Source organism: Alternaria arborescens, assembly GCF_004154835.1.
Source record: "Alternaria arborescens strain FERA 675 chromosome Unknown contig_23, whole genome shotgun sequence".
Lineage (NCBI taxonomy): Eukaryota > Fungi > Ascomycota > Dothideomycetes > Pleosporales > Pleosporaceae > Alternaria > Alternaria arborescens.
Genome location: NW_021167878.1, coordinates 89,095 through 115,883, shown reverse-complemented (window position 1 = coordinate 115,883; position 26,789 = coordinate 89,095). Strand labels below are relative to the sequence as shown.

Here is a 26,789-nt window from a genome sequence, read left to right as displayed (position 1 = left end):
TTTTTGAAGGGTTCGGCAATTTGAGAGACGCCAATTCTGCGACGTGCATAAATCATCCACTCCCCCAAGTCGACCCCTCCTTTCCTCACCAACTCATTCTTCCGTCTATAAGAACGCCGTCGAAAGTCGTAAACTACTTCTCTTCGAAATCAACCGCCAAAATGACTGTCCCCAACGGAAACGGCAAGGTATTTTCCACATCTGCCAATGCGCCCCTCCATGACTTTATCTTACCATTGTTCAGAGCACATTCCTCTTCACCTCAGAGAGTGTCGGCGAAGGACACCCAGACAAAATCTGGTTCGTATCTTCTTATTTTCCTTCTCCAATTGCCTTGGGGGCCGTCTTACTTTGAGCGATAAGACACGTATACGCTCGGCGTAATGTGATAGACGGCGTCCCCCACTTCCTGAAACTGCGACTTTCTCCACCGCTGAACACGGACGCTGACTGTAATACAGTGATCAAGTCTCGGACGCCATCCTCGATGCCTGCCTCAAGGAGGACCCCCTCTCCAAGGTTGCTTGCGAGACCGCAGCCAAGACCGGTATGATCATGGTCTTTGGTGAGATTACCACCAAGGCCCACCTCGACTACCAGAAGATCATTCGTGGTGCCATCAAGGACATCGGTTACGACTCCTCCGAGAAGGGCTTCGACTACAAGACATGCAATGTCCTCGTTGCTATTGAGCAGCAATCGCCCGACATTGCTCAGGGTCTCCACTACGAGGAGGCTCTCGAGAAGCTCGGTGCTGGTGACCAGGGTATCATGTTCGGATATGCCACCGACGAGACTCCCGAGCTCCTTCCTCTGACCGTCCTCCTCTCCCACAAGCTGAACTCGGCCATGACCAAGGCCCGCAAGGATGGTACTCTGCCATGGCTGCGACCCGACACCAAGACTCAGGTCACTGTCGAGTACGCCCACGATGGTGGTGCCGTCGTCCCTCTCCGTGTTGACACCGTCGTCGTCTCTGCCCAGCACAGCGAGGACATCACTACCGAGAAGCTCCGTGAGGAGATCAAGGAGAAGATCATCAAGCAGGTCATCCCCGAGAAGATGCTTGATGACAAGACCGTCTACCACGTAGGTTCTTCACAAACACAACATAATACGACTGTACACTGACAGATACCAGATCCAACCTTCCGGTCTTTTCATCATCGGTGGTCCCCAGGGTGACGCCGGTCTTACTGGACGTAAGATCATCGTTGACACCTACGGTGGTTGGGGTGCCCACGGTGGTGGTGCTTTCTCCGGAAAGGACTACTCCAAGGTCGACCGTTCCGCTGCCTACCTTGCGCGCTGGATCGCCAAGTCGCTCGTGAACGCCAAGCTGGCCCGCCGCGCACTCGTACAGCTGTCATACGCTATCGGTGTCGCCGAGCCCCTCTCTCTCTTCGTTGAGACATACGGTACCTCCGATAAGTCCTCGGACGAGCTCGTCGAGATTGTCAAGAACAACTTCGACCTCCGCCCCGGTGTCATTGTCAAGGAGCTTAACCTCATCAACCCCATCTACTTCCAGACCGCTAAGAACGGTCACTTCACCAACCAGGAGTTCACCTGGGAGAAGCCCAAGGAGCTCAAGCTCTAATTTTAATGCCTTTTGCATACAGTGCGCATGAATCAACTTCATCGCACATCAAGATTTAACGACGACATGGATCGCGAATGAGAAAGATTTGCATATCTTTGGGAGGCGGGTAAAGAGCCTTTTCAACAAGTGTTTCAACGGCGTCCAAGGGCATTTTTATACCCCATGATACCAGCCCGTTCTGTATCTTCCAAAAGTTTCATTTGCAGATTTCCTTTTCATATAGAGACGGCCTAGGGCAGGCTGTAGATACAAAGAGCTTCAACAATGGGGCCGCAGTACGTTGTCAACACGTACGTGAGATATTTCGTGCGACAAGCGCGAATTGGGGGTGGCTGGGGTCGGCAGGATAATGGAGAAATCAATCAAGAACCAGTTCGACTGTGCTGGAGAATCAAACCTTCAGCGCAGTCAAGAGCGCTTCATCGACGCAACAAAATCTTTATTCCAACTGCCGTGATGCGGGATTATGCGCTACATGATAACACTGGGTCCGGGACAAGGACAATGCATCATGACGCGACTTTGGTGCGTGAATTCGTAATACTTGGCTATCCTTTTCCGCATATCGTCGGTATAAAACCAGAGCACCCCAAGATGAGCCGTTTCGGACTGCTTTCGAAAGCGAGAGTCCCATGTTATCTTGCCAAGTAGGCATGTGACCTTACGACTCATGATCCACTCCGACAATCGGCCTATCCACAGCAGACATCGCATCGAGGACGGGACTAGAGACATATTGTAGGAAAAGTAGTAAATGTATTTATACATACAAGAAAGTCATGAAAAACATCTAAATATTGATATTCTGATTTGATGCCCAAAAGTGAAAGAGTAGAAATGCGCTTGCCGTGGCTTTATCCAAAGCCGGTATCCCGTCCATCCAACTCCTATAACCTATGCTCATGCTATGCGTAATGTCGTCTGTGCGTTCTAATGCCAAAAAGTGATAAATGACGATGACCGTTCAATTGTCCAACCATGTCTCTTCTTCCCCTCTAGTTTCAAGGTATGCCGACCTAGCCGACAACACTCCCACTGCCTACGCTACCACCAAGGTCCCAGTAATTCCTTTGTGAATTGCTACTCCTCTTGCTCTTCTTGGTGCTCTGACTAGCGCAGCTTGAGCTACTCCTCAGCTTTGTCTTGTCCTTCAAGCCACTGGCTGGAGGTGTGTAGTAAGTAGCGAAGCGACGCGACTCCCTCGAGTGAGGGGCGGACGACGTGGGGAGTCTACTATCTGACGTCGTCCGATTTACCAAAGGGTGGTGTTGGCGGATAATGGCTGCTCGGCGGGCGGAACTAAGATTGTTGTCGTTTGTAGCTGTAGAAGGGGCGCTAGCGGTACGGATGGGTTGGGGTGGGAGAACAGGTTGCGAAGAGGAGATGCTGGGTCGGCGCGACGAGAAGCGTTTCATGAGAAAATTGAAGATCATCTTTACGTCAATTTCGCGTTCCCAGTACTCGCGCTCTCGGGCTAGGTCATCAGCGATGGTTGTGGTGGGAACGGAAGGGTTGTGGATGTGAGAGGAGGCCGTTGCTTCAGTATCGGTTTCGGTGGGCTCCTCTTCGATACCCCATAGTGATGCTTCGCTGTAGGTGTTTGCGGTTTGCGCGGGGAAGGTAGGTGCGAAGTGAGCGGAGGAAGGTGTTGTGGTAGGTTGTGAACTCGGTATCGAAGACAGGGGCTCAGATACGACTGTCGTGTTGGATATCACTGGTGTAAGACCCGCGTATTCTGGTGTTAATTGTGTTCGCTGGTATGTTGAGAAAGCTCCAGGATGCTCAGAAAGCTGATTGACTAACGATCCCAGTTCCTGGGCTACTCTTTCGAGCAGCTTTGTCTGCCAGGTATCATCGGAAAAACGGGACGCGTCGATGCCTGCGTCTTGTAGAGCCTTGTCTGCTGAGAACTCGATGGCGGGCGATCCTGGTGTGGGCGTTGCGGCCTCATCAGGTAGAGCCTCTCCAAAGATGACCGAAAGAGTGTCTTCATCCAGACCGATAAGATCTCTGATGACCCGTCGCGTGATCCGTTGCCAGAAGGAGAGATTCTCGGTGCCTTCCTCTGAAGAGTCGCTCACATCTGACACGGATTGCGCAGTGTGTGGTTTTGTGCTCGTTGTCGCCTTTTGCGCATCAGCCCGACTCGCTCCATTGCTGACCATGCTCATTCGCCGCCTCCGCCTTGTCTCCTTCTCGATCTCTTCCAATAATGCTTTGCTTTGCTCAAGTCGCCATCTCTCGATGCGCTGTCGCTTCTCCTGCTCTGTGTTGGTCTCCTCGTGGTCATCGAGGACGGAAAGGTGCCGCTGCACGCTGGAACGTCGTCTGGGTGCTCGTCGCCGCTGTCGCTCAAACTGCCACATGTGTTCCTGCATAGTCGCGTCGGGCTTGAACTCGCCCAATCCATCATGGGTCGGTAGTACAGTATCGCCGCTTTCCTGCAGCCTGCTTTGTAGTCTGCTCAACGGCGCACCATATTCAGATGGCTCATGGAAGGCGTGTAGCCCGTCGTCTAAGCTGTCTAGCTCCTCTTCTGTCCCAAGAAAGGAGCCACCTTCTTCATCTTGTTCAGACTGCGCAGCAGTCTCGAGTGAGCCAAACTCGCTGAAGCGTGACAGGCCAGCTGTCCGTGGCGTTCGGTCGGTCGAGGTGGTATGTGTGCGAGTGGTAGCAGAAGGCGCACCTGGGGAGAAGAGGACCCATTCTTCTGACTGATCCAAGGTTCGTACAGGCTGCAACAATGCCGTCGCGGGTTCGGTGGTGGGTTCTGGTGCGTTGTAGGAGACCTGTCGGCCGGCCTGCGGTCGATGTTGCTGTATGGCCGCCATGGCGTAGTAGTCTAAGTTGGGCAGCGACGTAGGATGTGGTGGTGGCGATAGAGGAGTCAAGTCCTCTTAGGCAAGGCGCGAGGACGTGGCACAGATGATATGTTGATAGGGTATGTTGCGAGGTAATAGTATGGTATAAACGCGTCGCGGTAGGGGCAGCGTGTTCCTTATCGTCTTGTTGGCTTCATGCCTCGTTGCGACGTTGACCACTACCCTAGCGGTGTGAGGGGGATAGCCTGTGGGCAGGTGTACCTATGATGTCCACACAGACGTCGCTAGGGACACGCTAAACGAAACAAGCCGTCTACTGCAGGCGGCGGATGATCAGTCGCAAGACCGGTAGCACAGGACGTGATTAGCCTTATCTTGAGGGGTTTGAAACACGCAGGAAACAGGAGATATGGGAGAGGCAGTAGAAATATATTCCAGCGAAGATGTGTCAGAGGCTGAATCTAGGCTGGGGCGCTGAGGTTTACATACACAATAGGGAGATGCAGGTGAAGGGACCATCACCCATGCACGCCAGCTCGCAGCTTCCCTGATAAGATAGACTGCTTAGCCCCGCCGCATCAACCTCCCCCACCAATCGCCTACTACAGACGCTCTGAGTGATGATGAGATGAGCCAACGATGACTTATCTCGCGCCATAACACGTATGCCCTGACTCTGCGAAACCGAAGAAGGGCCTGAAACATTTTCTAGCGACAGCAACTTACCAGCTAGAAAATGATGCGCGTCTGGGAAGTTCGTCAGTGGTCACGCCATTACGCATAGTATGCGCTCATAGAGTCGCACCCCTTCACCCCTGCCTCTACAAGCCCGTCAGACTGCATGCGGCAAAGCGCAACCGCATGCTATTCTCATCAACAACAGACCCTGTGCGGCTCCGTATGCAGATGCAGCCGCCGAGCTGACTGCGGCCATGGATCCCGAAGAACCTTGTGAAGCATCGTCATGTACAAAACGTAGTCCGAAAATCCGAAGGTGTTGCGTCACAACAGCTATACCCCGAATCTTGCCCTCTCCGATCATCGCCCCGATTCGGCGAGTTGCTGCCCGCTTGACTTACCCAATCGAGGAGTCCAGGTGAATGTATACCAAGCACGGCAAGGAACAACTCTTTGCAGAGTTTGATATGGAGTCGAGTTGCCCCTTGAGTCACGACGGCTACGTCAGACTCAATTTGTTTTGTGAACAGCGCCACTGATGTGCGCAAAAGATCTGTAGAATGAATAAACATATGCGCATGCTGTGCTACTTAGGTATCTCCAAACGACGCTAACCAAGTATGGTACAGATACAAGAAAACGCCATGCAGCTATACAGTGAGTGTCAACAAAACGTCGCTATCGATAATGTCATGTTCTCGTCAATCGCATCTTCAAGACGCCGAATCATACTCGGCACCGAAGATGCGCTTCGCGTCTTCCTCGTTCATCTCCTCACCTTCGCCGACATCAGTCCACCTCTTCGTGATGCGTGATTTCTCTCCGGGTCGTCCCTTGAGCACGCACTCACCGTTGCCTTGACAAATTTCTTGTCGCCCTAGGTTCTTGAAGCGGGGGCCTAGCGGTCCGTTAACGTAATGGTACTGGCCCAAAAAGCGGTATTGTCGAGGGTCGCTAAGTGGGTAAAACTTGTCGCCCCAGTGACCAGCAAAATAGAACCACGAGGTAGGTGCGCGCGGGTTAAGGTTGGATGCAACCAGTCGGTCAGATCGATAGTCGTACTTGTACGAGTACATGTTCATGACGGGATCCCAGAGAGGACCACGGTCAGTCACATCGTGCAGAATGCCACCGGGCAGGACGTATGGATGTACACCTGCTGTCGCGTACATGGCGTGGGTACCGGTGGCAGAGAAGCCGATGGGCTAGGCATGTTAGTTTCGCATTATAGCGCTAGGACAATAGACTCACCCTCTGTCCACTCTTCTCTACAGCGTCCCATGTGTACGCTTCACCAAAGCTATGCTCACTGAAGAACACTGCCTTGGGCTCGCCATGCTGAAATCTGACCACTGTGTGTTCCCAGTCACCAACGTGGTTGCCGAAGCGGATGTTGAACACAGCATTTCCAAGGTTGTAACTGTAGAAGAAGAACCAGAAAGCGTCAACCACACCATCACCCTTGTCTACTACAACCAACGGGACGGGCGCATCACTTCTACCACCAACAACTTTCTTGCCAGTGAAGCTGCGGCGACTGTAACGCAGCTCTGATCTCCAATGCTTGTCATCGTTGTCATCAACAAGCTCATCGCCTTCATTTGTGTTCGAAGGGACTGGAAGTCCTGGGGCTGTGGGGTCTGGCCGGATACCGCCTCGGTCCCTAGTATCGCCATCACCTACATGCCACCAGCTAGACTTTTTGCCATCCTTGTCCTCTATAAGGTGTCCAGGAGGCCCGCTATGGTAATCGCCATCATAGTCTTCGTCGTCGTCGTCGTCATCATTTCCATCACTTGGCGCATTGGGTATGTTGTAGTCCGCACCCAACCACGACGGACGGTCCTCGACATTGTCATCGCTCTGGAGATATACAAATCGTCCCCACTTGTTAAGGTCTCCAAGATTGCTGATGTTCGGGTGATCACTAGATGCTTGCAGAGGCGTGTAATTCAGATGTGGTGTGGTGTGTATCAAGTGTTCTGCCATGTCTCCTGGCCAGTACTCCTCTCCCGAGAAGAGATGAATGAGCGGCGCGTGGTCCAAAACATATTGCGGTACCTCGAGTGCGTCGTCCGGCGTGTAATCAGCGGGGATGTTCCGCGCATCGTTCCAAAAGTCATTCAAGTTCAACTTGACTTCATCCCTGTCCTCCGTTGTCTTCTGGCTGTGGGCCTTGAATGTCTGCGTAGTCCATTGTGCCTTGTTCAGGTGCGACAGGCCACACATACCGAACCAACCACAAGCCTTCCGGTCTACCCAGGACCGTGACGATGCGACCCATTCCGCCTCATCTGCGCGTTCGCTCGAGGGGGTCAAGTTTTCAAAAAGAACGTTTTGGTATAGTTGCGAGAACGAGAACAACCCAAAGAAGGTGCCCGCAGCGGCGATGGCGGGTTTCCTGCCCTTCATTTGAACGTCGTCCTCGTTCAACGAGTTGTCGAGGCCAGCGAGAGACGTGGAAGCTTCCGCAGCTGGCTCTGATGGGGAAGAATGCGCTATAGGAATGTCGATGGTGGGTAGGGTCTGGGTTTCGGAAGCGTCCTGCGCAGCGTTTGGTGATTCGGTCGGAGGATATATTGCTATCGGAGCGTACTCAGGTACATCTATTGAAGATATGGATGACGAAGGAAGCGATGACGGAAGGACCGCCTGAAGTGGGACCTGCCCTCCGCCATGTTGAAGGTATGGAACAATGGGCACTGACTGGTTAGCTTTTCATCCAAGGCTCAAACAGGCAAGGCAGGGAACGTTTGAAGCGGAGTAGGAACGACCTGAAGCCGATACTGCCGGATGGCTGACAAAAAGATGTCAGGTGTGGCAGGTGTGGCTTCGAGATCCTGCAATCGACCATGCGACGCGATGCCGGTGATGGCAAGTGTAGGTAACAACCGGCATGATCGGCAGCATGGAGGCCATCGCAAGGTCCACAAACATGTGAACTGAGCTAATGGCATATGCAAAAGTGGGGAGGGCGCGGAGGTGACGGAAAGGTCATGATGACTTGAAGTGCTATAATCTGGCCGGACATGCGCGGAAGCACACTTACTGATGCGGACAGAAGGCCGTAGCCAGCCGATTTGATACCAAAACCAGACTTGGAGGATGTGAAGCGTTCAATGTGAGCTTACGCACAATGTAACAATGGAAGAAGATGCGCGATGGAAGCTGGAATTGAGGTGGCGCGTATCTTTGGTGTTTGATGCATGTCTGATAGCTGCCGGCTGGGCGCACGTCGTCACCACTAATTAGAGATGCAGCGGGGACCTCGGCAGCCATGCGGCTCGCAACTTGGCTTCCAGGCACGGGCTGCTGCACACCCATTATCCACACTATGGGGAGGGGTTGACTGGTCTTAGCTGTGGCTTGTTGCATACTTCTGCCACTCTATGACGGATCTTGATTGTGGAAATCCCCAGACAAGGGCCAGATTGGAAGCATGGGAACGAGGTCTGAGTAGCAACGCCCTTGTCGGTTGATCGCGCTATACAAAAAGCAAGCATGGTAGGCTGAGCGCAATAATATCCATCCTGCCATCATCTTATGGCAAAAGAGAACTCGCAACGGCCAAAAAAGATAGAACTGTCTCCCCACCATGAGTCGAACAAGGGACCTTCTGATAACAGCAGATATTACAGTCAGACGCTCTAAACCAACTGAGCTACGGGGAGAATGTTTCGTAACGAAACCGTGCTTGGTTTGGATGGAAGAATGATCAAATGTAACATTTATAATGTCATTTGATCTAACGAGCTGCTACGTGCTGAGGCTAGTCGCTCGAGCAAATTCGTTGTCAATTCGTACGCTTCTGTCAAGTAGCCCCACCACTGCTGACCTTGCAATCCTTCAAGCTTGCGCCAACGCACGACAAAGCCGCTAACCATGGCCAAACCCGAAGAGGATGAATGGGAGTACGAGTACGACGACAATGAGACAGAAGATTTCTATATCCCGCTCGACTTGTCCAATGTCCCCTCTGCGCAAATTCCCATGGTCTCGCAGGGTAGACCGGGTCACCCAACTTTACTCAAGAGCAGATTGCGTGCGCTGAATGCAGCGCGAGGTCAACCAGCTGAATTCGCTGCCAACAACAATAACGATGTGCAAGAGACGGCTACCATGGGAGAAGTCCAAGTCGTCGGCCTTCACACATCGAATCCACTGATCATGTATAACGGCCAGTTACTAAGTTGCCATTGGACGTCGACCATCGGAACCGACATGTTTTTCGTGAAGCCAGATGTGAACGCTTCGACTCAATCACAGGTCCTGCGGTCTCTGCCATCAGTCGACTTGTTGGCTCTGGGATCCGCAAAGCTGGTAGCAAAGGTTGGACGTCTGCGACCGCGCGATGATCTTGTCGACAACGCTGGCGATGCAGAACAGGCGACTGAGGTCACGCATACTCCAGGCGATGACCAGAACGCTGCGAGGAACATCCCGACCACTGCGAACACTCAGACTGCTACAAGTAACCAGGGCTCATCCGCGTCCTCGAGCTTTCTCGCCAGGCTGAATGAAGCCAAAGCAAAGAGAGGGGAGAAGTCGCGCTTGGTAATCGCGAAAACGTCAGAAGGCTCGCATCTGGTGGCAGAGAAGGCAGTGATAGGCTCTGCTGGTGCAGACTCTAGCACGTCGAAAACACATGATGACTCGCCCATGGGTGGCACATGAGGTGCATGGGAAAGTAGAGGCCAAAAGAAGTAGGACCACTGTATGCTCCTTCATACGAACGAGTAGTGGCGCAACCTTGAACATGGACAGGAGCATGAAAATTCGAGGCCCGATGACTGCAGATGTTTCGACACAAAATGTAGAGCATGGTAGGAGAGAGCGCTACGATGGAGTATCTGTAACGAAGTTGCGCCACCACTGTATTAAAGAAAAAAAACTTCCTCTTTAAGAGTACTCCTTCCTACTACACAAGAGCATACAGAGAGCTATATAGATATAGATTAAAAGCCTAGAAGACTACAATACTGTTAATCTCAATAAGTTTTCTTATTAGAAGATAATGTAGGCTGCAAGGTAAAGCTTGTTATGTCTTTACCTGTTCGGTTTTCCCCTCGTATACGGTGCCACCATGTATGGCATGAGCCTTCCACGCCATCACCAGTGCGCCTACCACATAGTCTCTTACATCAACCTATGGTATTTTACTTGACTTCCCTTGTCTCTTACTTTCTGCACACAATCCACCTCTACCTATTTCCGATGCAGCGACCACCAGGCAAGCTCAGTATCCGCATAATTCCAGAACAGCCTGTGGACACTTCCGACACGCAGTATCTCTCCTTACATTGGCTGTTTGGCAAAAACGGTGGATACGTGACCCGTCCCAAGGAGGATTACCGGCAAAATACCCCGAATGAATTATTCACATCTGCGAAAGCTGAGGCACGAATCATAAGAGAGATTGCGGATTGGCTGCAGTCGCAAGAATGCGATGAATTCTGGACGCCCAGAGCACGGCAGCCTCATCGAGTGAGCTACTTGTGTAATCGACTTGTCTTTGTCCTGACATACACAGGCGCTTCCTACTGCTACCCAGCTACTCCGACAGTTAGAAAACCACGAATTTCTGCCAGCTACCTCTTCAAGCAAGACGACTGCTTTTGAAACTCTCGTCCGCATCATTGCTTTGCAATTACTAGCAGCTTCCTATACTCACCTACCCCCTTCGAGCGCAAATCACATTCCTTTGTTCCAGCAGCGCAAAGAGACGAGATTCATTACAGCTCTACGATCTCATTCTCATTACCACTTCTCTCCAGCCGCGGGTCATCAAGCCCGTCCGCCTTCTGAAACGGATTCATGGCCTGACCTTTACGCTGGGCCATCGAACGAAGAGAAGTTAGCACAGCATGTCAGTCAGAAACGCAAATCACGCAGGCAAAGCAGCGGTTGTGTTCCACAATTTGCGGCAAGCGGGTGGACAGACGGGCCACCAGCCATTGTCGTTCGCGAGGACTCACGAGGCTCCTTATCAAGAGAGAGTTCTAGCTCATTGTCGGAGCCTGGCTTCTTCTCACGACTCATATGTCAGGCAGCAGTGCCAAAGAACTATCGTCGTAAGCACAACACCATGTTTCTGAACCGAGCCCGAATTTCTTCGAAGAAAAAGAGGCAAAAGCAGTCGCACTTTGAACGCACGCATGAAAATCGCTCTGAGCGTCAAGACATCAGTTCCCAGCCAGTTCAACGTATACCCTCAGTACATCGTCTCCGGCAGACCCAGTCGGCTCCGCGGATCGAATTCGAGACGGAAGAGGCGACACCTGTCGAAAGTCCACAAGACGGAAAACGTCACGGCTCAGACCCGTCCATAGGAAGCCCACTCAACTACTCTTTTGAGATACCTGAAATACATCGTACATCTGTTACACCAAATGCAAGTTGGTGTCCAGGGTCTTCTGGAGAAGGTGTGATGAGGGCTTGCGGACGAGGCGACCTTATCGCTCCTCAGGAATATTTCGACGATATACCAGACACGCCAGAGTTTGAACGCCACCAGTCATCTCAATGGAAGATACCCCTTTGGCGACACAGATACACTGATCCCGTATCACCGCCCTCTACTGTCTCATCCTCCCAGTCAGCCGTGTCGAGTCTGATCACATCAGCTGTTGACTACTTCACAAAGGTATACACCGACAAGCACATCACCCATCAGACTGACAACTGTGAATTCGCCGCAGAAGAACACAGCGACGCTGGTCCAGAGCTTGAAGATGACCCAAGGCTCCGAAAGATGCCGGGCGGTGTCGTGACCACGCCCTGCGAGGATGAATCAAGTGATAGTGACATGGAGAGAAACAAGAAAAGGAAGGGTATCAAAGAATCAGAAGCCACAGCTTGCGAGCTTGCAGAACGTTTCCGAGGCAAAACAGGAGACGGGATCGACCATTCAATGGCCAAAGTGGTTTGGTGATACTACATATATGTTACAGAAGAACTGATGGTATGCGCAAAGCTGGCTTATCTAGATACTCTGCTCCTATGCGAGACTACCTAGGAAGCTTTGCTTCAGCAGCAGTTCTGTACATCCTGTAAATATAAGTCGACCGCAATCCTAGGACAGGATTTTCAAAGTCATTCTCCCTCTTCTCGTGTAGCTTGAAACCGACTTTCTCCAAGACATTCTGACTAGATGCCAGCTCGGTATCGGTATGTGCCTCTGCATAGTCGTATCTCGGCGCAAGCCTGTTCCTGATGATCCTGTCATCGTCTTCTACATGCTCATCCTTTGTATTTCCATTGTGTGAGGCTCGTCCGAGGACTTCCGGCATGTAATTTGCCAAGTCGCGTCCTGAGTAATGCTCAAAGAACAATGGCATAAATGCGCGCAACGCTTCGGTAGCATACCCATGGCCCCAGTACGAGGCATTGAACATGTAGCCGATCTCTGGGGCGCGGACTGCTCCGATCAGTCCGATGACATCGGGTCCTTCGTGTGGCGCTAGGAGGACGATTGCGAAGTTCCAGTTCCCTTCAACCTGGTGGCACTGCCGAAGGTTAGTGCATGTACAATTGTAATCGATGGGACGATATGCTTACACCTTGTATCCATGCTTTCGCACCCTCAAGATCATCCGAAGGGAGAATAGAAGTATGCATCATAACCTCCGGATGCTTCCGCATCAACAATATATCCTCTGCATCTTCGAGGCGCAACGGTCGCAACAGCAGCCGCTCGGTCCTCGCAAACAAATTCGGGTCAACCACCACCATCGTCTCCAGCGTGCGGAATGAGAATTGAAATTCGAGCCATTGTTAGTCCTGTGTTGTGCGCTGATTAAGACTCACATCGTGTCGTGTCGCGTGTCATCAAGCTGGAGCAAGGCCTGAGCTGTACCTCGCAGGAGAACAAACACGCTTAACCGTTCTCAGACACCGACAGCTCCCGTTCCACGACCACAGCTGTTCAAACACACCGCATCCACAACGTCACAACCAATCAAGATGCCGTCCTGAACTTAATTTACATCATTTCCAAAGCTTCCTCGTCATTTCCGGTCAGACCCAGGCTTTACCATGTCGAATTCAATACTTTCCGCTTCCGCGAAGGGAGCCACCTTTCTCATCCTACTGCAGGTGGCTTCTCGGGCGCTGACGTTTGCCGTCAACCAGGTTCTGTTGAGATTCCTATCACCAGAGTTATTGGGCGTTTCAGCTCAACTTGAGCTCTTTTCCATCTCCGTGTTGTATTTTGCGCGCGAGAGTCTGCGTGTGGCTTTACAACGTCAGGCACAAGGAACCCAGGCAGTCGTCAACCTTTCATATTTGGCTGTCCTGTTCGGCACGCCTCTGGCGTATCTTCTCGCGCTACTATGGCTGCGATCCGATACGCCGCATGTTCCGTACTTTGTGGAAGCGTTGCTTGTGTATTGTCTGGCCGCCTTCTTGGAATTGCTCAGCGAGCCGGCATTTTCGGCTGTACAGCAGAAGCTGCTCTACAAGGTTCGAGCATCGGCTGAGAGCTCTGCTACTTTGCTGCGCTGCATCGGTACATGTGGCTCAGCGATCTTGGCTAGTCGAGCTGGTCTAGACATCGGAGTCTTGCCATTCGCTATCGGACAGTTGGCGTATGCCTTGGCTTTGCTCATTGTGTATTCGTACAAAACGTGGCCTGTTGCGAAGAATGATGGCTTTTCGCTGTTCCCGGAAAGAGTTCCATCAACTCAGGAGAATCCGACTTTGATAAACTACTTCTCGGCTCCTCTTTTGCGACTGACTGCGTCTCTTAGTCTGCAATCGGCTCTGAAGTATGTTCTCACCCAGGGGGACTCTCTCCTTATAACAACATTGGCATCTCTCGCAGACCAAGGCGCCTATGCGCTTGCCTCGAACTATGGAGGTTTGATCGCACGCATGCTTTTCCAGCCCATCGAAGAAAGTAGCAGGAACATGTTTGCAAAACTATGCGCCAATGTAGGATCGTCGCCTGGAACAGAGAAGAAAGATCCGAAGAAGTCAAATGAACAAAAGGACAACCTTGCGCAAGCTTCTAAAGTCTTGAGTACCATACTTCGTCTTTATGGAATCATCTCCTTGTTTGCAGTCACACTGGGACCTGAACTGGCTCCTGTGCTCCTTTCCATCGTCGCAGGACAAAAGTGGTCTGCGACCTCGGCTTCAAAGGTGCTGTCAACATACTGCTACTACATACCTTTCCTCGCTATCAACGGAGTGACTGAAGCTTTTGTAGCCGCGGTGGCCACCAACAAAGAGCTATATGCACAATCCGTTTCCATGGGCATCTTCTTCGCACTCTTTGCAGGCAGTGCATGGTTCTTTATCGGGAAGCTTGAGATGGGAGGCAACGGCGTAGTGCTTGCAAATACAGTCAACATGGGTCTGCGTATCGTCTGGAATACTTGGTTCATCAGGAGATTCTTTTCGAGAAACGGCTCCGAGTTCAATGTACTCGAGACGCTGCCTTCCCTTACCGCAGTGGCACCCGCGGTCATCATACCTACATTGATGCGAACAAAACCTGTAATTGGATTTTTTGGAAGGCTCGGCGTCCTTGGAGACCTAATTAGTATGGGTGCAGTGGCCGGTATTTACGTTCTGCATGTTCTTTTCTTCGAGCGGCAGTTTCTTGTTGACTGCTATGGTATGCTTCGGCCATCGCGTTCTGCTCAGCAATCGAAGAAACCGAATTGAACGAACATGCTAAGAGTCGAGTGTTTTGTAGGGCTCATAGAAGGGCAACACTCGCTCTTAGTTTGAATGATGCCTACTACAGGCTTTCAGCCCTTCCCAGCTAGCCGTACGCCCTCTGCCATGCACAACAGGTAGTCAATCCCATCTTCTCCGTGTTGTATCTGTACTTTCAGTTGTGATTGGTTCAATCAGGTTTTTTGCTGACAACAGTCTTTTTGACGTTCGCTCGATATCTACCAAGCTTCCCTTCCCCAAAACTGACCGCGATTCGCGAATCACCACAGCAGCGATACCTTCCACCACGTTGCTTAGCGAATACAGAGCAGGACCGATCTCGCGATCCATTCTTTCACAGACACTTCCGCCTTCGTCACGGCCGCGGGCGTTGAAGGTTCCTTCCCAGGTTCATGGTCATCACCTTGTATGATTGGTCGGGCTGCTAGTGCCGAAGTTTTCCTTCGTGCAAGCAGTGGGACACCCCGCTACGTCACCACGAACACAGGAAGTTTACCCCAGAAAACACTGCGCATCACCGGACACTGTCGCTACAACCTCTCAAGTAATCTGGGGGTAATAGAAACTACGTTCCGAAACCTGGGGGTAATCAATATCACTCTTGCATAAAGCGGGAACACCAAAAACGCCGCTACGAGTTTCCTGGGGGTAAGAGAAACTAAGCCTCGAACTGGAACCCCATCAATCACGCCATCGAATTTCTACGGCTCGCACCGTCTCTTCCGCTTACTTCTTGGCTGACATTTGGAGCACCAATAGCAAATCTGGGGAACCTGCGCTACCAAAATGGTCACGACAGACGAGTCAAGACACCTCCATGGGTTGGTTGACATGGGCAGTAACGGCATCCGCTTCTCAATCACCGAACTAACGCCAGGGACACAAAGAATTTTGCCGACTGTGTATCTGGATCGGGCAGCTATTTCATTATATGACGCTCAATACGAAAATGGCCAAGTCGTGCCGATTCCAGACGCTACGATCAAGCAAGTGGTCAAATCTCTGTTGCGTTTCAAAGCGACGTGCGAAGACTTCGGCGTACCTGAGAAGCAGATTCGCATTGTAGCTACGGAAGCTACCAGAAAAGCTAGCAATTCTGAGGACTTTCAAAATACGATCAAAGATGCTACCGGCTGGACTGTTCAACTTCTGTCGAAAGAGATGGAAGGCCGGGTCGGAGCGTTCGGTGTAGCAAGCTCATATCATAGGCCAACAGGGCTCATGATGGACCTAGGTGGAGGCTCTACGCAGATCAACTGGATGTCTAGTCGGGTCGGTTACGATGAAATTGAAATGTGCGAGAAAGGAAGTGCAAGCCTCCCGTACGGTGCTGCTGCCCTTATCAAGAGGCTTGAAGAAGCAGGCTCTCCCGACAGCGATGCTTTCAAGACGTTCGAAAGTCAAGTTCTCATGGATCTCAAAGCTGCAGTTCAAGACATAAAGATACCACAGCATCTGCTTGATCGTTCACATTCACCCGAAGGCCTTTCACTCTATCTGTCTGGTGGTGGCTTTCGTGGCTGGGGCTTCGTACTTATGTCGGAGCATGCAATCCAACCATATCCCATACCTATCATTAACGGGTTCCGTACCACCAAGGATGCATTCCATGATACGCTGGCTATACAAGCTGCCGTTCAAAAAGAGGATACTCCTGAAATCTTCCGTGTATCGGCTCGCAGAGCAAGTCAGGTTCCAGCAGTAGCTTTCCTGGTGAATTGCTTGTCTAAAGCACTACCGAGTATCAAGGACGTATACTTCTGTCAAGGAGGTGTACGAGAAGGCATGTATTTCGCGGAGATGGACCCAGCAAACTGGTCGGACTGGCCCTTAGTGGCTGCCACAAGATCGTATGCCAAGCCGTCGAGCCATGAGTTTGTGGAAGTTTTGCAAAGAGCCAGTATGTCTATGCCAACACCATCGCACCAAGAGTTGTTCAGCATCGGTATGACGAGAGCATTCGCCTATACTATGTTTGCACACATGGCTCAAGTCAAGGATCTGCGAGCTGGATCTGCGCTTCGAAGCACTACCACCGGATTGTTTTCCGCCGCACATGGTTTGAGTCACGAAGACCGCGCGATACTTGCCATCTTCCTCTGCGAACGCTATGGCGGTTACAGTTCGATAAGTCCTACGGAGCAGGATTTCTACCGCCGAATGCTGCAACTCGTGCCAGGACACTTGCAATGGTGGTGCATGTATACTGGTCGCGTTGCTGCAGTTTTGGCCAGCGTATATCCTGCGGGTGTGGTTCGGGAGAAGAGGGTGGAACTGACTTCACAATGGACGACGACAAAGAAAGGAAACGAGAAGTTGTGTGTAGATTTCAAGTTTAGTAAGGAACCGGATGAACTTGACGAAGGGCTCAATGCAGCACTGAGAAAGGTGGAAAAGGCGGGAAAGAAGAAGAACTGGATAGGAGGACACGGATACAAAGTGCTTTTGAGGATCAATGGCAAGGAATACAGTGAGGATGATTAAGGGGCAGCCTTTGTGCTTTCGGCTCTCCGACAGAGTCGTGATGGCATAGTCTAGATTCTAGCTTCGCACGAGAATAGAACCTTAATTGTTCAGCACAGTGGCGAAGATCGTGAAATCCAGGCCTTTGTAATCGCCGGTGGCACAGCACCTGACACGGGGAAGCATCGTGACACGGTGGGCGGTGTATAATGACGGCTTCACTGGTCGTGCAATGGCCATGGCTCGGAAGCGACGGGGCATCGTGACCTACGGCGGGCTGGATGACTCCCCGCCTCATCACCGACCAGCAGCAAATATGGTGCAATGGATCCTGTAACGGCCGGACGGGGACCACGTGCAGCACGCAATCCAGTACCAAGGGGCCACGTACAGTCATGGAAACCGTTTGGAGACTCCGCCAAGGATCGTGAGTTCTGCAGGACGCGTAGTGGGGAGTATGGTATTGAGACACTACTGCAACAGCTGCAGCTCATGCAGGCAAGGCTAGGCTTTCTCGGCATCACTGGGGAAAACTCTGATGCGGCTTTTTTGCAGGTCATGTTCTTTCGAGTACTGAAGCACCGGCTTGGGGGCCCCGTTCTAATTACGTGAAGTCTGGGTGGTACGGTGCAGCGCTAGCGGGCTTACCCATGCACCTCCGCAAATTCGGCTTGCGGCGGGCCAGTTCAGGTACGCCGCCGCCGAGCATCCAACGACCATGAGACGAGACGAGAAGGGTTATAAAGGCAACGGGGTCCGCTCTTGCTGCTGGATTGGAAGGTACTCTCATCGGCTGCAAGCCTCATTCTCCTGTACTCTATCATCTTATCTTGTTATCATCCACATCCAGGGTTACTGTTTCACCGTCAGGTACCTGGAAGATTGTAGCGTTGTACCGACATACTTCGCTGTCACTCACATCCTGACTGGCATCGGACGTGTTAAACGGGTATACGGGCTACTGCAAGATCTGCCTGTACACAATTTGCTCTCCCGATTCCGCAGACCCATCAAACAAAGAGCGGTGGATCATCTGTCCAATTGCCTCTACTATCCTTATCCGAAGCGGTGATCGACGGCTGCGGCTCGTTGGTTGTACTAGAAGGTAAGCTAACGTTCCTACATCATAGCATTTTGCGAGGCCCGAAATAGCGGTGCATCTGACATTCTTCGTATATCTGTATCGAACGGCCGACTAATTATAAGTTTGTAGGCTTGGTTTCGACTGCCCCTCTATTCAACGCCCCACTATCGCGCGATCGACCAAACTCGTTGCGCTTTCTTACCACGCCTGACGCGTCTCACTAAGCACGCATTTCTACCAGGCTTCGTCTCAATCACTATACAGCACCTTTTTGGACAACTCACAGTTCAATTGCACACGCCCAGCATGGCTTCCACACCAGTTGACGCCGCAAATGGCCACCCGGCTCAGCACAAGCAGCTCGAGCAGCTCCTTCACACCCCAGACCGCCGCCCTTCACCTCTTCCCACACATCTGAGCGCACCAGGCTCAGGAAGCTCAACGCCGCGAATGATCCCCCAGGAGGGATCGGGCGGTTCCGGCTATGTTGCTCCTGTATTCGAGGGCAAGGCACAGCAGATGGAGGCCGTCATGGACGGCGTCGAGGAGAAGGGCTTCATGCCCCCAGAGCTCGTAGAATCAGAAACCAAGTGGTTCTACAACGAGCTGGGCATTGACGACATGTACTTTGCTACCGAGACGGTAGATGCGTAAGCACGGCTGCAATTCCCTCAGCGACTGCGCTAACAAACGTTACAGAATCATCAGCCACATCCACTCGCTCTACGCCGCGAAGGTCGCCGCATATGCCAGAGACGACAAGCGTCTTGAGATCAGGCTTGACAAGGAAGCTGCCGACCACGCCGTGTACATCGATACCAGCAGGCCCGGTGTGAGTGTCATCGACGGCCCTCAATACGAGCAACGTTTGGGCAAGAAGTACCTGGCTGTATCCAAGCCCGGTCTGGCATACCGTGTAGAGAGCTTCCGTTCCGAGAGCCCGCTGCCAGGAAGCGAAAACCAGCAATTGCGATGCTATTTCGTCTACCAATGCGACTTTGTCGACCCCAACCCCAGCGAGACGGAGACCGACATCGAGAAGATTGGTGATAAGCGTTTCCTGCAGAAGGCGACCAAGAACACCAAGGAGGTTTACCAACAAATCCTCCAGGTCGCTGTAGAGCGAACGGGCCCGGTCATTGACCATTTCGATATCGAAGGCTCAAGAGACAAGCGTTTGGTCGTCGGATTCAAGCGCGGAAGTGCATTGGGTCTTTTCAGTGCCTTGAGCGATCTGTACCATTACTATGGTCTGACTACCTCGCGAAAGTACGTCGAGCAGTTCTCCAACGGCTACACCGTCATGTCCCTCTACTTGCGCCCGCTTCCAGGAGCTGCCGGTGCCAAGCACCCACCAATCGAAGCCTCAATCCACCAGATCACCAAGGAGGTTTCTCTGCTCTACTGTCTTCCACAAAACAAGTTCCAGACGCTTTTCGCTACGAGCAGACTGAGTTTACAAGAGACCATCTATGCACACTGCGTGTGGGTCTTCATTACTCACTTCCTCAACCGACTGGGAAGCGAGTACACTGCCTTATCAGCAATCCTGGACCCAGAAAACAGCGTACATGCCGAGCTGCTTTCCAAGCTGAAGCGCCGACTTCGTGCCGAGACCTTTACCGCTGACTACATCTACGAGATCATCATGACTTACCCAGAACTCGTCCACACCTTGTATCTTCCATTCGCGAAGACTCACTACGTCCAGACCAGGGGCCAAGAGGACGACTTCCTGCCGACTCTGAGTTATCTCCGTCTCCAGGTTGACAAGGTTCAGACAGACGCGGAGTTGACCGATACCATCAACAAGGCAGTTGCCAACGATCACCATGAGATGGTCATGACCGCCTTCCGTGTCTTCAATCAGTCGGTACTGAAGACGAACTTCTATACTCCTACCAAGGTCGCCATCAGCTTCCGTCTGAACCCCACCTTCCTCCCATCCACAGAGTACCCTCAGCCGTTGTATGGAATGTTCCTTGTCATCGGTTCTGAGTTCCGTGGTTTCCATCTCCGCTTCCGTGACATTGCTCGTGGAGGTATCCGCATTGTCAAATCTAGGAGTCAGGAGGCCTACTCTATCAACGCGCGCTCCATGTTTGATGAGAACTACAACCTTGCAAACACGCAGCAACGTAAGAACAAGGACATTCCGGAAGGTGGTTCCAAGGGCGTCGTGCTCCTTGACTTCAAACACCAGGATAAGGCCCGGGGCGCTTTTGAGAAGTACATTGACAGCATCCTCGATCTACTCCTGCCTCCTACCAGTCCTGGTATCAAGGATCCTATTGTCGATCTCCACGGCAAGGAAGAAATCCTCTTCATGGGTCCTGATGAGAACACTGCTGATCTTGTCGACTGGGCCACTGAGCATGCACGCACTCGAGGCGCCCCATGGTGGAAGTCATTTTTCACCGGAAAGAGCCCCAAGTTGGGCGGTATCCCTCACGACCGATACGGCATGACGACATTGTCTGTCCGTGAGTACGTTTTGGGTATCTACCGCAAGCTTAACCTCGACCCCAGCAAGGTTCGCAAGCTGCAGACAGGTGGTCCTGACGGTGATCTTGGTTCGAACGAGATCCTGCTCAGCAATGAGAAGTACGTTGCAATCGTTGACGGTTCCGGTGTCTTGGTCGACAACAATGGTATCAACCACGAGGAGCTTGTGCGCCTAGCCAAGGAGCGTAAGATGATCAACCACTTTGATGCTTCGAAGCTTTCACCAGAAGGCTACCGTATCTTGGTTGATGACACCAACAAGCGACTGCCAAACGGAGACCTTGTCTACAACGGTACAACCTTCCGAAACACTTTCCATCTCCGCAGTGACATGCACTACGACTCCTTCGTCCCTTGTGGTGGTCGACCTGAGTCTATCGATCTGTCAACTGCCAACAAGCTCATTGTTGATGGCAAATCGGTAATCCCATACATTGTGGAAGGTGCTAACCTCTTCATCACCCAAGACGCCAAGCTCCGTCTCGAGAAGGCTGGTTGCATTCTATACAAGGATGCTTCAGCCAACAAGGGTGGTGTTACTTCTTCCTCGCTTGAGGTCCTCGCATCACTGGCATTCGACGACGAGAGCTTCCTCAAGCACATGTGTGTTGGTGAAGACGGCCAGGCTCCGGAGTTCTACAACAACTACGTTCGCCAAGTGCAGAAGACTATTCAGAACAATGCACGTCTTGAGTTTGAGGCCATTTGGAGGGAACACCAGAACACTGGTCAGCCTCGCAGCGTCCTCAGTGACACCCTCAGTAACGCGATCACGAAGCTGGATGAGGAACTTCAGAACACCGAGCTGTGGCACAACGTTGAGTTCAGGGAGTCGATCCTTAAGGAGGCGCTGCCAAACATCTTGCTTGAGAAGATTGGTCTAGACAAGATCATTAAGAGGGTAAGTCATAACCAATACCGTGCAAATGAGGCATGGGCTAATCAATATGCAGGTACCGGACAACTATCTTCGTGCCATCTTTGGAAGCTACCTCGCCAGTCGCTTCGTTTACGAGTACGGTGTATCGGCCAGTCAATTCGCTTTCTTCGACTTCATGAACAAGCGTATGGCGAAGGGCAGTAAATCAGCTGCGCACTAGGAGGCTTTCATGAGTATTGAGCATGAGCGTCAGGGCTCAAAAGGCGTTATGGAATGGATTCAAAAGTTACCTCAGGAGGGTCAGTGATATTCTCCGACCATGGACATGGACGGCGCTTAGGGGATCCCATCGTGTGGGTGCTGAGACGGGCGGCTATTTTGGCTGTACCAACGAACGATAGATGAATACAAGTTATTCAATTCATGGTTATGCTATGAAGATACTCAAATACTCATCCGTGCCTGTAACCAGCTGAGTCCTTGTGCTTGTCATAAAGGATCCCGATAACGTGGTAGGGCCGCAGAGAGCGGTGAATCGCGAGGGAGGCACACAACTCGAGTAGCAAAGGATGCAGAGCTGAGTAGGCTATTCCAAAACGAAACAGCCCGATCGGGAAGCTTGATCCTCGAAATAACATGATGTGTTCTAGCGGATCTCTCATTGGCTCAGCTGACCTTGCCATGTGTTGTTGTGATGAGACACGTCCTCCGTCTCGCTTGGAAGTTTAAAGTGGGAGCTTCCCCCGCCCATTCTGACCTCGACCGCCCACCTTCAGCGACAACAATCTTTGTCGCATTCACGAACCGCTCCTGGAATACTGTCGCCGATAGCTGTAAGTAAGTCGCCTAGGCTTTCTCTGCCACCTTTTCGTATTCCTAGCGCAAATCCCCATGTATTCGCCTGCTTTTGTGCACTTTGAACGGCACGTTGGTGTCATGCCAGCGGCTTTGCGCGCGCGTTCTGCATAACGCGCTTCTTCTGTCTTCTTACTACGTGTGCAATGGTCGCCTGCATTTCCCGTCTCCCTAATTCGTCTTTGAAAGAGATATCTCGTTGACAGGCTTCGCTTTTCGCGCACTGCTTCCACACTATGCGGCACGCGTGCTAACTTCCGTCACGCAGCTTCGACTCATCACTCCACACGCCACACAATCACTTCAAAGACACCCATCCACTATCTAGAAATCTCTAGAACAATTAAGATGGCAGCAACTACGCGCGCGAGAACTGGTAAGGTTCCTCCCCCCTTCACAGACTGCCTTGTACTGCCCCCCAACCACGCCTCAGTACCTCGGTTGCCATTCCCGAACATACGCAGTAGCATACTGACTTGTCCACAAAGGCAACTCTAAGCCCCGTCTTGTTCAGCAGATTGAGAACGCAATCGCACCTACAAAACGCAGCACGACTACCAAGGCCAACACATCGAAGCCCCGCACCAGCAAAGTAGCTTCTGGCCGCGTTACTAAACCCAAGGCCACCAGTGCCACAACTACTACCAAGAAGACTACTACAACAACCAAGAAACCTGCTGTAGCACCAAAGAAGACTACCGGTGCGAACGTGAAGACTGTCAAGAAGCCAAGGACAAAGACTGAGAAAGTTGTGGATAAGATTGTTGGAAAGGCGGAGCACATCGTTGGTGATGTTGAGGGCAAGCCAGGAAAGAAGGTAAGTCATTCCCACACATGTAGAATAACAGAAAGCCGTGTTAACTAACACTCCTATCTAGGCCGCAGGTACCGCCAAAGCACGAGGCACAGATTCGACCACCAAGCGTGCCGCACCGCGAACTCGAGGCGTCAAGGCCTGAGAAAGCTCTTGCGTTTGTTCGTTCTATAAAGCTTGATCGTTGCGGCAACGTTTTCTTGCTACGTGCTTCGCTTGCATCGTCACCTGTTTCTACGTAGAGCGAGAGCCATGGGATCCACCATATTTTCCCTTGGTTACGAGTTACGATAAGCCTAGTTTCCTCCCTAGTTGTCAGCGTTCATGTTCGGAATGTGTATGATAAGATACCCAGGCGTTTTTGATGCTTTTGTTGTTAGACAATAGGACTGCTCTCAACCAACATATACAAATGTGCTTCAATGTGTTTACCTGCTTGTGGTTCTAGAACAGGAAGCAGTCCTTCTGACAGATTAATGTACGTTGGGATAAATTCGTAGCGTAGGGGAATGTTCGGGTACATGGTCAATACAACAAAGTGGTATTCGCTCATAACTATTCAATAGGACCAATGTTCAGAGTACACTCCTAGGCCAGATATCCATCCCTTCAGCCGATCCTGTCTTACTTAAAAGCAACTCTGACCTCCTTTGCAGGTTGCAGCACAATATCAGCATGCATCCCTGGTTCCGTACCGCCCATCCTGTTCTCCACTGACTCGAATCGCTGGAACAGTCTCACAAGCGTATAGCCCATCTCCGTAAGCGCAAACTGCTGACCGATACAGATTCTAGGTCCCCCGTTAAATGGGACATAAGTCCAGCTCTTCGGGGTCCATGAATCCCATCGATCGGGTGCGAAAGCATCGGGAGGAGGGAAAGATCTGGAAGTAGGTGGATACAAATCTGCACGACGTTGCATAACGAGGGTCGAGTAACCGATCGGTGTGCCGGCGAGGACACCAATGGGTTGCGTGCCGTCTGGACCACCGCCGGTGGGGAGCGTCGTGTCTTTGAGAGCCATGCGTACGTTGTATGGGACGACGGGGTACAGACGAAGGGTTTCGTTCAGAATGTGTTGGAGGTATTTCATGTTTTTCAAGTCCTCATAGGTTGGCTGGCGGTCGGGACCGACTGTTTGGAGGATTTCTTGACGCAGTTTGGCAGTTATGGTTGGGTCTATGGATAGGTGGTAGATTACCCATGTCAGTGTGCAGGCTGTTGTGTCGCGGCCTGCTAGGAGAACAGAGACAAGTTGGTCGCGTAGCATGTCTCGGTCGCGCGTGTAGCCTGCAATGGCGTGGAGAAATGTGTAGCCTTCATCATGGTTTGTCTTCTTTTCAAGCTCTTCTGGGGACAGTGCGAGGGCTGTGTCGATGAAAGTGGATACGAAATCGTTGATAATCTTGATGGAGTCGTAGAATCCCATGCGCTTTCGCGGGATAAGCCAGTTTAGAGGTCTGCTTGGTGTTAGTGATAGGTTTCAGGCACGTGAGCAAGTTTGCGTACCCGACTTTAGCTACGAAGCTCTGTACACGCTGAGCGTTATAGAATGCATCTGCGAAGACTGTTTTCGGTTCATCCAAACTTCCTACACTCTGGCCAAGTAGGAAGTGCGTAGCTGCATCCAATGTATACCTAAACATCATGTCCAGAGTGTCAATCTCCCCGCTCTCAGCGATTTTAGAAATGAGGATCTGGGTATGTTGCTCGAAGATGTCAATATCGCTTAGGCGATCCTTGACAAATTGCGGACGAATGAGCTGGCGTGAGTTGTGCCATAGTTGCCCATCGGTGGTGAAGATACCTGTTCGAAGGTTGTCAGCCATCCATCCATTAAGTCCAAGACTGTTCAGTTGTCCCGCACAGTGGGGGGCCTAAACTTCCGCCCTCTTATCAACGTACCGTTACCCAAGAAGGTATGCCAGTCTTTCCTAAACTGCTCTCCCTTGCCATAGTCCTTGAATTGCGTCGCAAGAATCGCCTTGATGTTCTCTGGGTCTGCGGTCAGAAGCACGCGCTCGCCGATACCAGCCTCAATTGTGTATCGCCCCGGTCCACACCATTTCTGGAACATGCCAACCCACATTGCGTATGTCTCATCCTTCAGGGCAAAGGTAATGACTTCATACGCCATGTCGAGGCCATAGGGGAAATATGTCTTTCGAACTGGCGCTCGAGCGCCGAGCTTGCGGATTCGCGCATTGATGGAGAATCTTTGTACGATCCTGTAGCCCAGGAGCAGGAGGACGGCGGCGCCGAGTAGGTAGGAGGTCGAGAAATTCGTGCTCTTGAGTTCGGCCATGACAGGCAGAGACGATTGCTAGAGCTTCACAGGTTGTCAGCACACACGCATATATGGTAGCATTCACATGAAGATGGTGTGCCAGGCCGAGTAGACTACCGGCGGGTAAACGACATACTTTAGACTCTCGGGGCGACAAGGAAGCCGAGCTTTGACAGCTGCCTCGAGCATGTTAGGAACCAACAGCCAATTGGTGCCATGGGGTTATCCTTCTTTTGTGGCACATGAGCTTGCCATGGCCTCTTGCATCCATGCCTGGTGCAATCAGAACGTCGTGTGCTCCATTGACACCTCGGTATGACATCTGGGAGCACGCGTCCCGCAAGACTCGCTATTTTCGACATAGACACTGTCTACTAGAGGCTCGCGTAGCCATGGTGCGCTCATGCACATCCATCCCCGACTCCCTGTAAAAGCGGGGAAGGACGATCGAGATAGTTGGACAAAGTGGGGATGGTGGTGACATGGTGCCGCTCGGACGAAGTCTGGAAGACTTGGGAATCCGAGATCCGTGCTCATAATACGATATGTTTATATAGGGCGCATAACTCAGCAGCTCCCGTGCTTGTGGTCTGGAGAGGCTTTAGCTGTTTGCTTGCTCGAGAACGTGCGCTGCGGATACCTTCTATCAGCACATGGCGGATCGCCCGGACTGCCGAGGCGGCGGCAGCATCAAGCCGTCACTAGAAACCCGCGCCGCGCGGAGACCCCAGAGGATTGGCAGAAATGCAAAGGACGCGACTCAGGGTTGCAAATCGCAATGTACTGAAACTTACTTCGAAGCTGATTGAACTTATCTTTCGCTGAAGACGAGGCTGGACTTGAGCGCCCGCACGTCATCGTGCTTCTGCGTAGGATCTCATGCCCCACTAGCTCGCATCCATAAACTCTCGGCTAACGATACCACCTAAGCTTCGCAGTTCGACAGTCTTAAGCTATACAGTGTATACCAGGCATTAGTATATTACCCTCTGTGACTACCGGGGGCATCGCGGTAGCTGTGGCTGTGTGAGGCCATTCGGAGCTTACGGATCGGGCCTACCCAGGTACATTTCCTTGCGCCAGTCTTCGTTCTTGTACATAAATTGCACGTCGTC

General features: G+C 51.8%; 11 protein-coding genes across 11 annotated transcripts; 7 read left to right on the top strand and 4 right to left on the bottom strand.

Moving 5' to 3' along the window:
• Positions 1–161: 161 nt before the first annotated feature.
• On the top strand, positions 162–1,600 carry AA0111_g8788 (S-adenosylmethionine synthase; the record flags this gene model as incomplete). Its single annotated transcript, XM_028655273.1, has 4 exons — positions 162–188; positions 245–300; positions 462–1,089; positions 1,142–1,600. 4 exons carry the CDS (start codon positions 162–164, stop codon positions 1,598–1,600), a joined length of 1,170 nt encoding a protein of 389 aa, XP_028503586.1.
• Positions 1,601–2,619: 1,019 nt separating this feature from the next.
• Positions 2,620–4,434, bottom strand: AA0111_g8787 (hypothetical protein; the record flags this gene model as incomplete). Its single annotated transcript, XM_028655272.1, has 1 exon — positions 2,620–4,434. One exon carries the CDS (start codon positions 4,432–4,434, stop codon positions 2,620–2,622), a length of 1,815 nt encoding a protein of 604 aa, XP_028503589.1.
• Positions 4,435–5,816: 1,382 nt separating this feature from the next.
• On the bottom strand, positions 5,817–8,478 carry AA0111_g8786 (hypothetical protein; the record flags this gene model as incomplete). Its single annotated transcript, XM_028655271.1, has 3 exons — positions 5,817–6,308; positions 6,355–7,805; positions 8,235–8,478. 3 exons carry the CDS (start codon positions 8,476–8,478, stop codon positions 5,817–5,819), a joined length of 2,187 nt encoding a protein of 728 aa, XP_028503590.1.
• A 507-nt stretch (positions 8,479–8,985) lies between these two features.
• AA0111_g8785 (hypothetical protein) lies at positions 8,986–9,777 on the top strand (the record flags this gene model as incomplete). Its single annotated transcript, XM_028655270.1, has 1 exon — positions 8,986–9,777. The coding sequence occupies one exon, from the start codon at positions 8,986–8,988 to the stop codon at positions 9,775–9,777; it is 792 nt and encodes a 263-aa protein (XP_028503587.1).
• Positions 9,778–10,317: 540 nt separating this feature from the next.
• On the top strand, positions 10,318–12,034 carry AA0111_g8784 (hypothetical protein; the record flags this gene model as incomplete). Its single annotated transcript, XM_028655269.1, has 2 exons — positions 10,318–10,587; positions 10,634–12,034. The coding sequence occupies 2 exons, from the start codon at positions 10,318–10,320 to the stop codon at positions 12,032–12,034; spliced, it is 1,671 nt and encodes a 556-aa protein (XP_028503588.1).
• A 76-nt stretch (positions 12,035–12,110) lies between these two features.
• AA0111_g8783 (hypothetical protein) lies at positions 12,111–12,720 on the bottom strand (the record flags this gene model as incomplete). The annotated part of the gene is made up of 2 exons (XM_028655268.1): positions 12,111–12,608; positions 12,661–12,720. The coding sequence occupies 2 exons, from the start codon at positions 12,718–12,720 to the stop codon at positions 12,111–12,113; spliced, it is 558 nt and encodes a 185-aa protein (XP_028503593.1).
• Positions 12,721–13,137: 417 nt separating this feature from the next.
• Positions 13,138–14,772, top strand: AA0111_g8782 (hypothetical protein; the record flags this gene model as incomplete). The annotated part of the gene is made up of 1 exon (XM_028655267.1): positions 13,138–14,772. The coding sequence occupies one exon, from the start codon at positions 13,138–13,140 to the stop codon at positions 14,770–14,772; it is 1,635 nt and encodes a 544-aa protein (XP_028503594.1).
• Positions 14,773–15,573: 801 nt separating this feature from the next.
• On the top strand, positions 15,574–17,271 carry AA0111_g8781 (hypothetical protein; the record flags this gene model as incomplete). The annotated part of the gene is made up of 1 exon (XM_028655266.1): positions 15,574–17,271. The coding sequence occupies one exon, from the start codon at positions 15,574–15,576 to the stop codon at positions 17,269–17,271; it is 1,698 nt and encodes a 565-aa protein (XP_028503591.1).
• A 1,369-nt stretch (positions 17,272–18,640) lies between these two features.
• AA0111_g8780 (NAD-specific glutamate dehydrogenase) lies at positions 18,641–21,939 on the top strand (the record flags this gene model as incomplete). The annotated part of the gene is made up of 3 exons (XM_028655265.1): positions 18,641–18,984; positions 19,034–21,740; positions 21,793–21,939. The coding sequence occupies 3 exons, from the start codon at positions 18,641–18,643 to the stop codon at positions 21,937–21,939; spliced, it is 3,198 nt and encodes a 1,065-aa protein (XP_028503592.1).
• Positions 21,940–22,922: 983 nt separating this feature from the next.
• AA0111_g8779 (hypothetical protein) lies at positions 22,923–23,533 on the top strand (the record flags this gene model as incomplete). The annotated part of the gene is made up of 3 exons (XM_028655263.1): positions 22,923–22,950; positions 23,063–23,391; positions 23,453–23,533. The coding sequence occupies 3 exons, from the start codon at positions 22,923–22,925 to the stop codon at positions 23,531–23,533; spliced, it is 438 nt and encodes a 145-aa protein (XP_028503510.1).
• Positions 23,534–24,012: 479 nt separating this feature from the next.
• AA0111_g8778 (hypothetical protein) lies at positions 24,013–25,692 on the bottom strand (the record flags this gene model as incomplete). Its single annotated transcript, XM_028655262.1, has 3 exons — positions 24,013–24,847; positions 24,897–25,194; positions 25,293–25,692. 3 exons carry the CDS (start codon positions 25,690–25,692, stop codon positions 24,013–24,015), a joined length of 1,533 nt encoding a protein of 510 aa, XP_028503509.1.
• Positions 25,693–26,789: the final 1,097 nt, after the last annotated feature.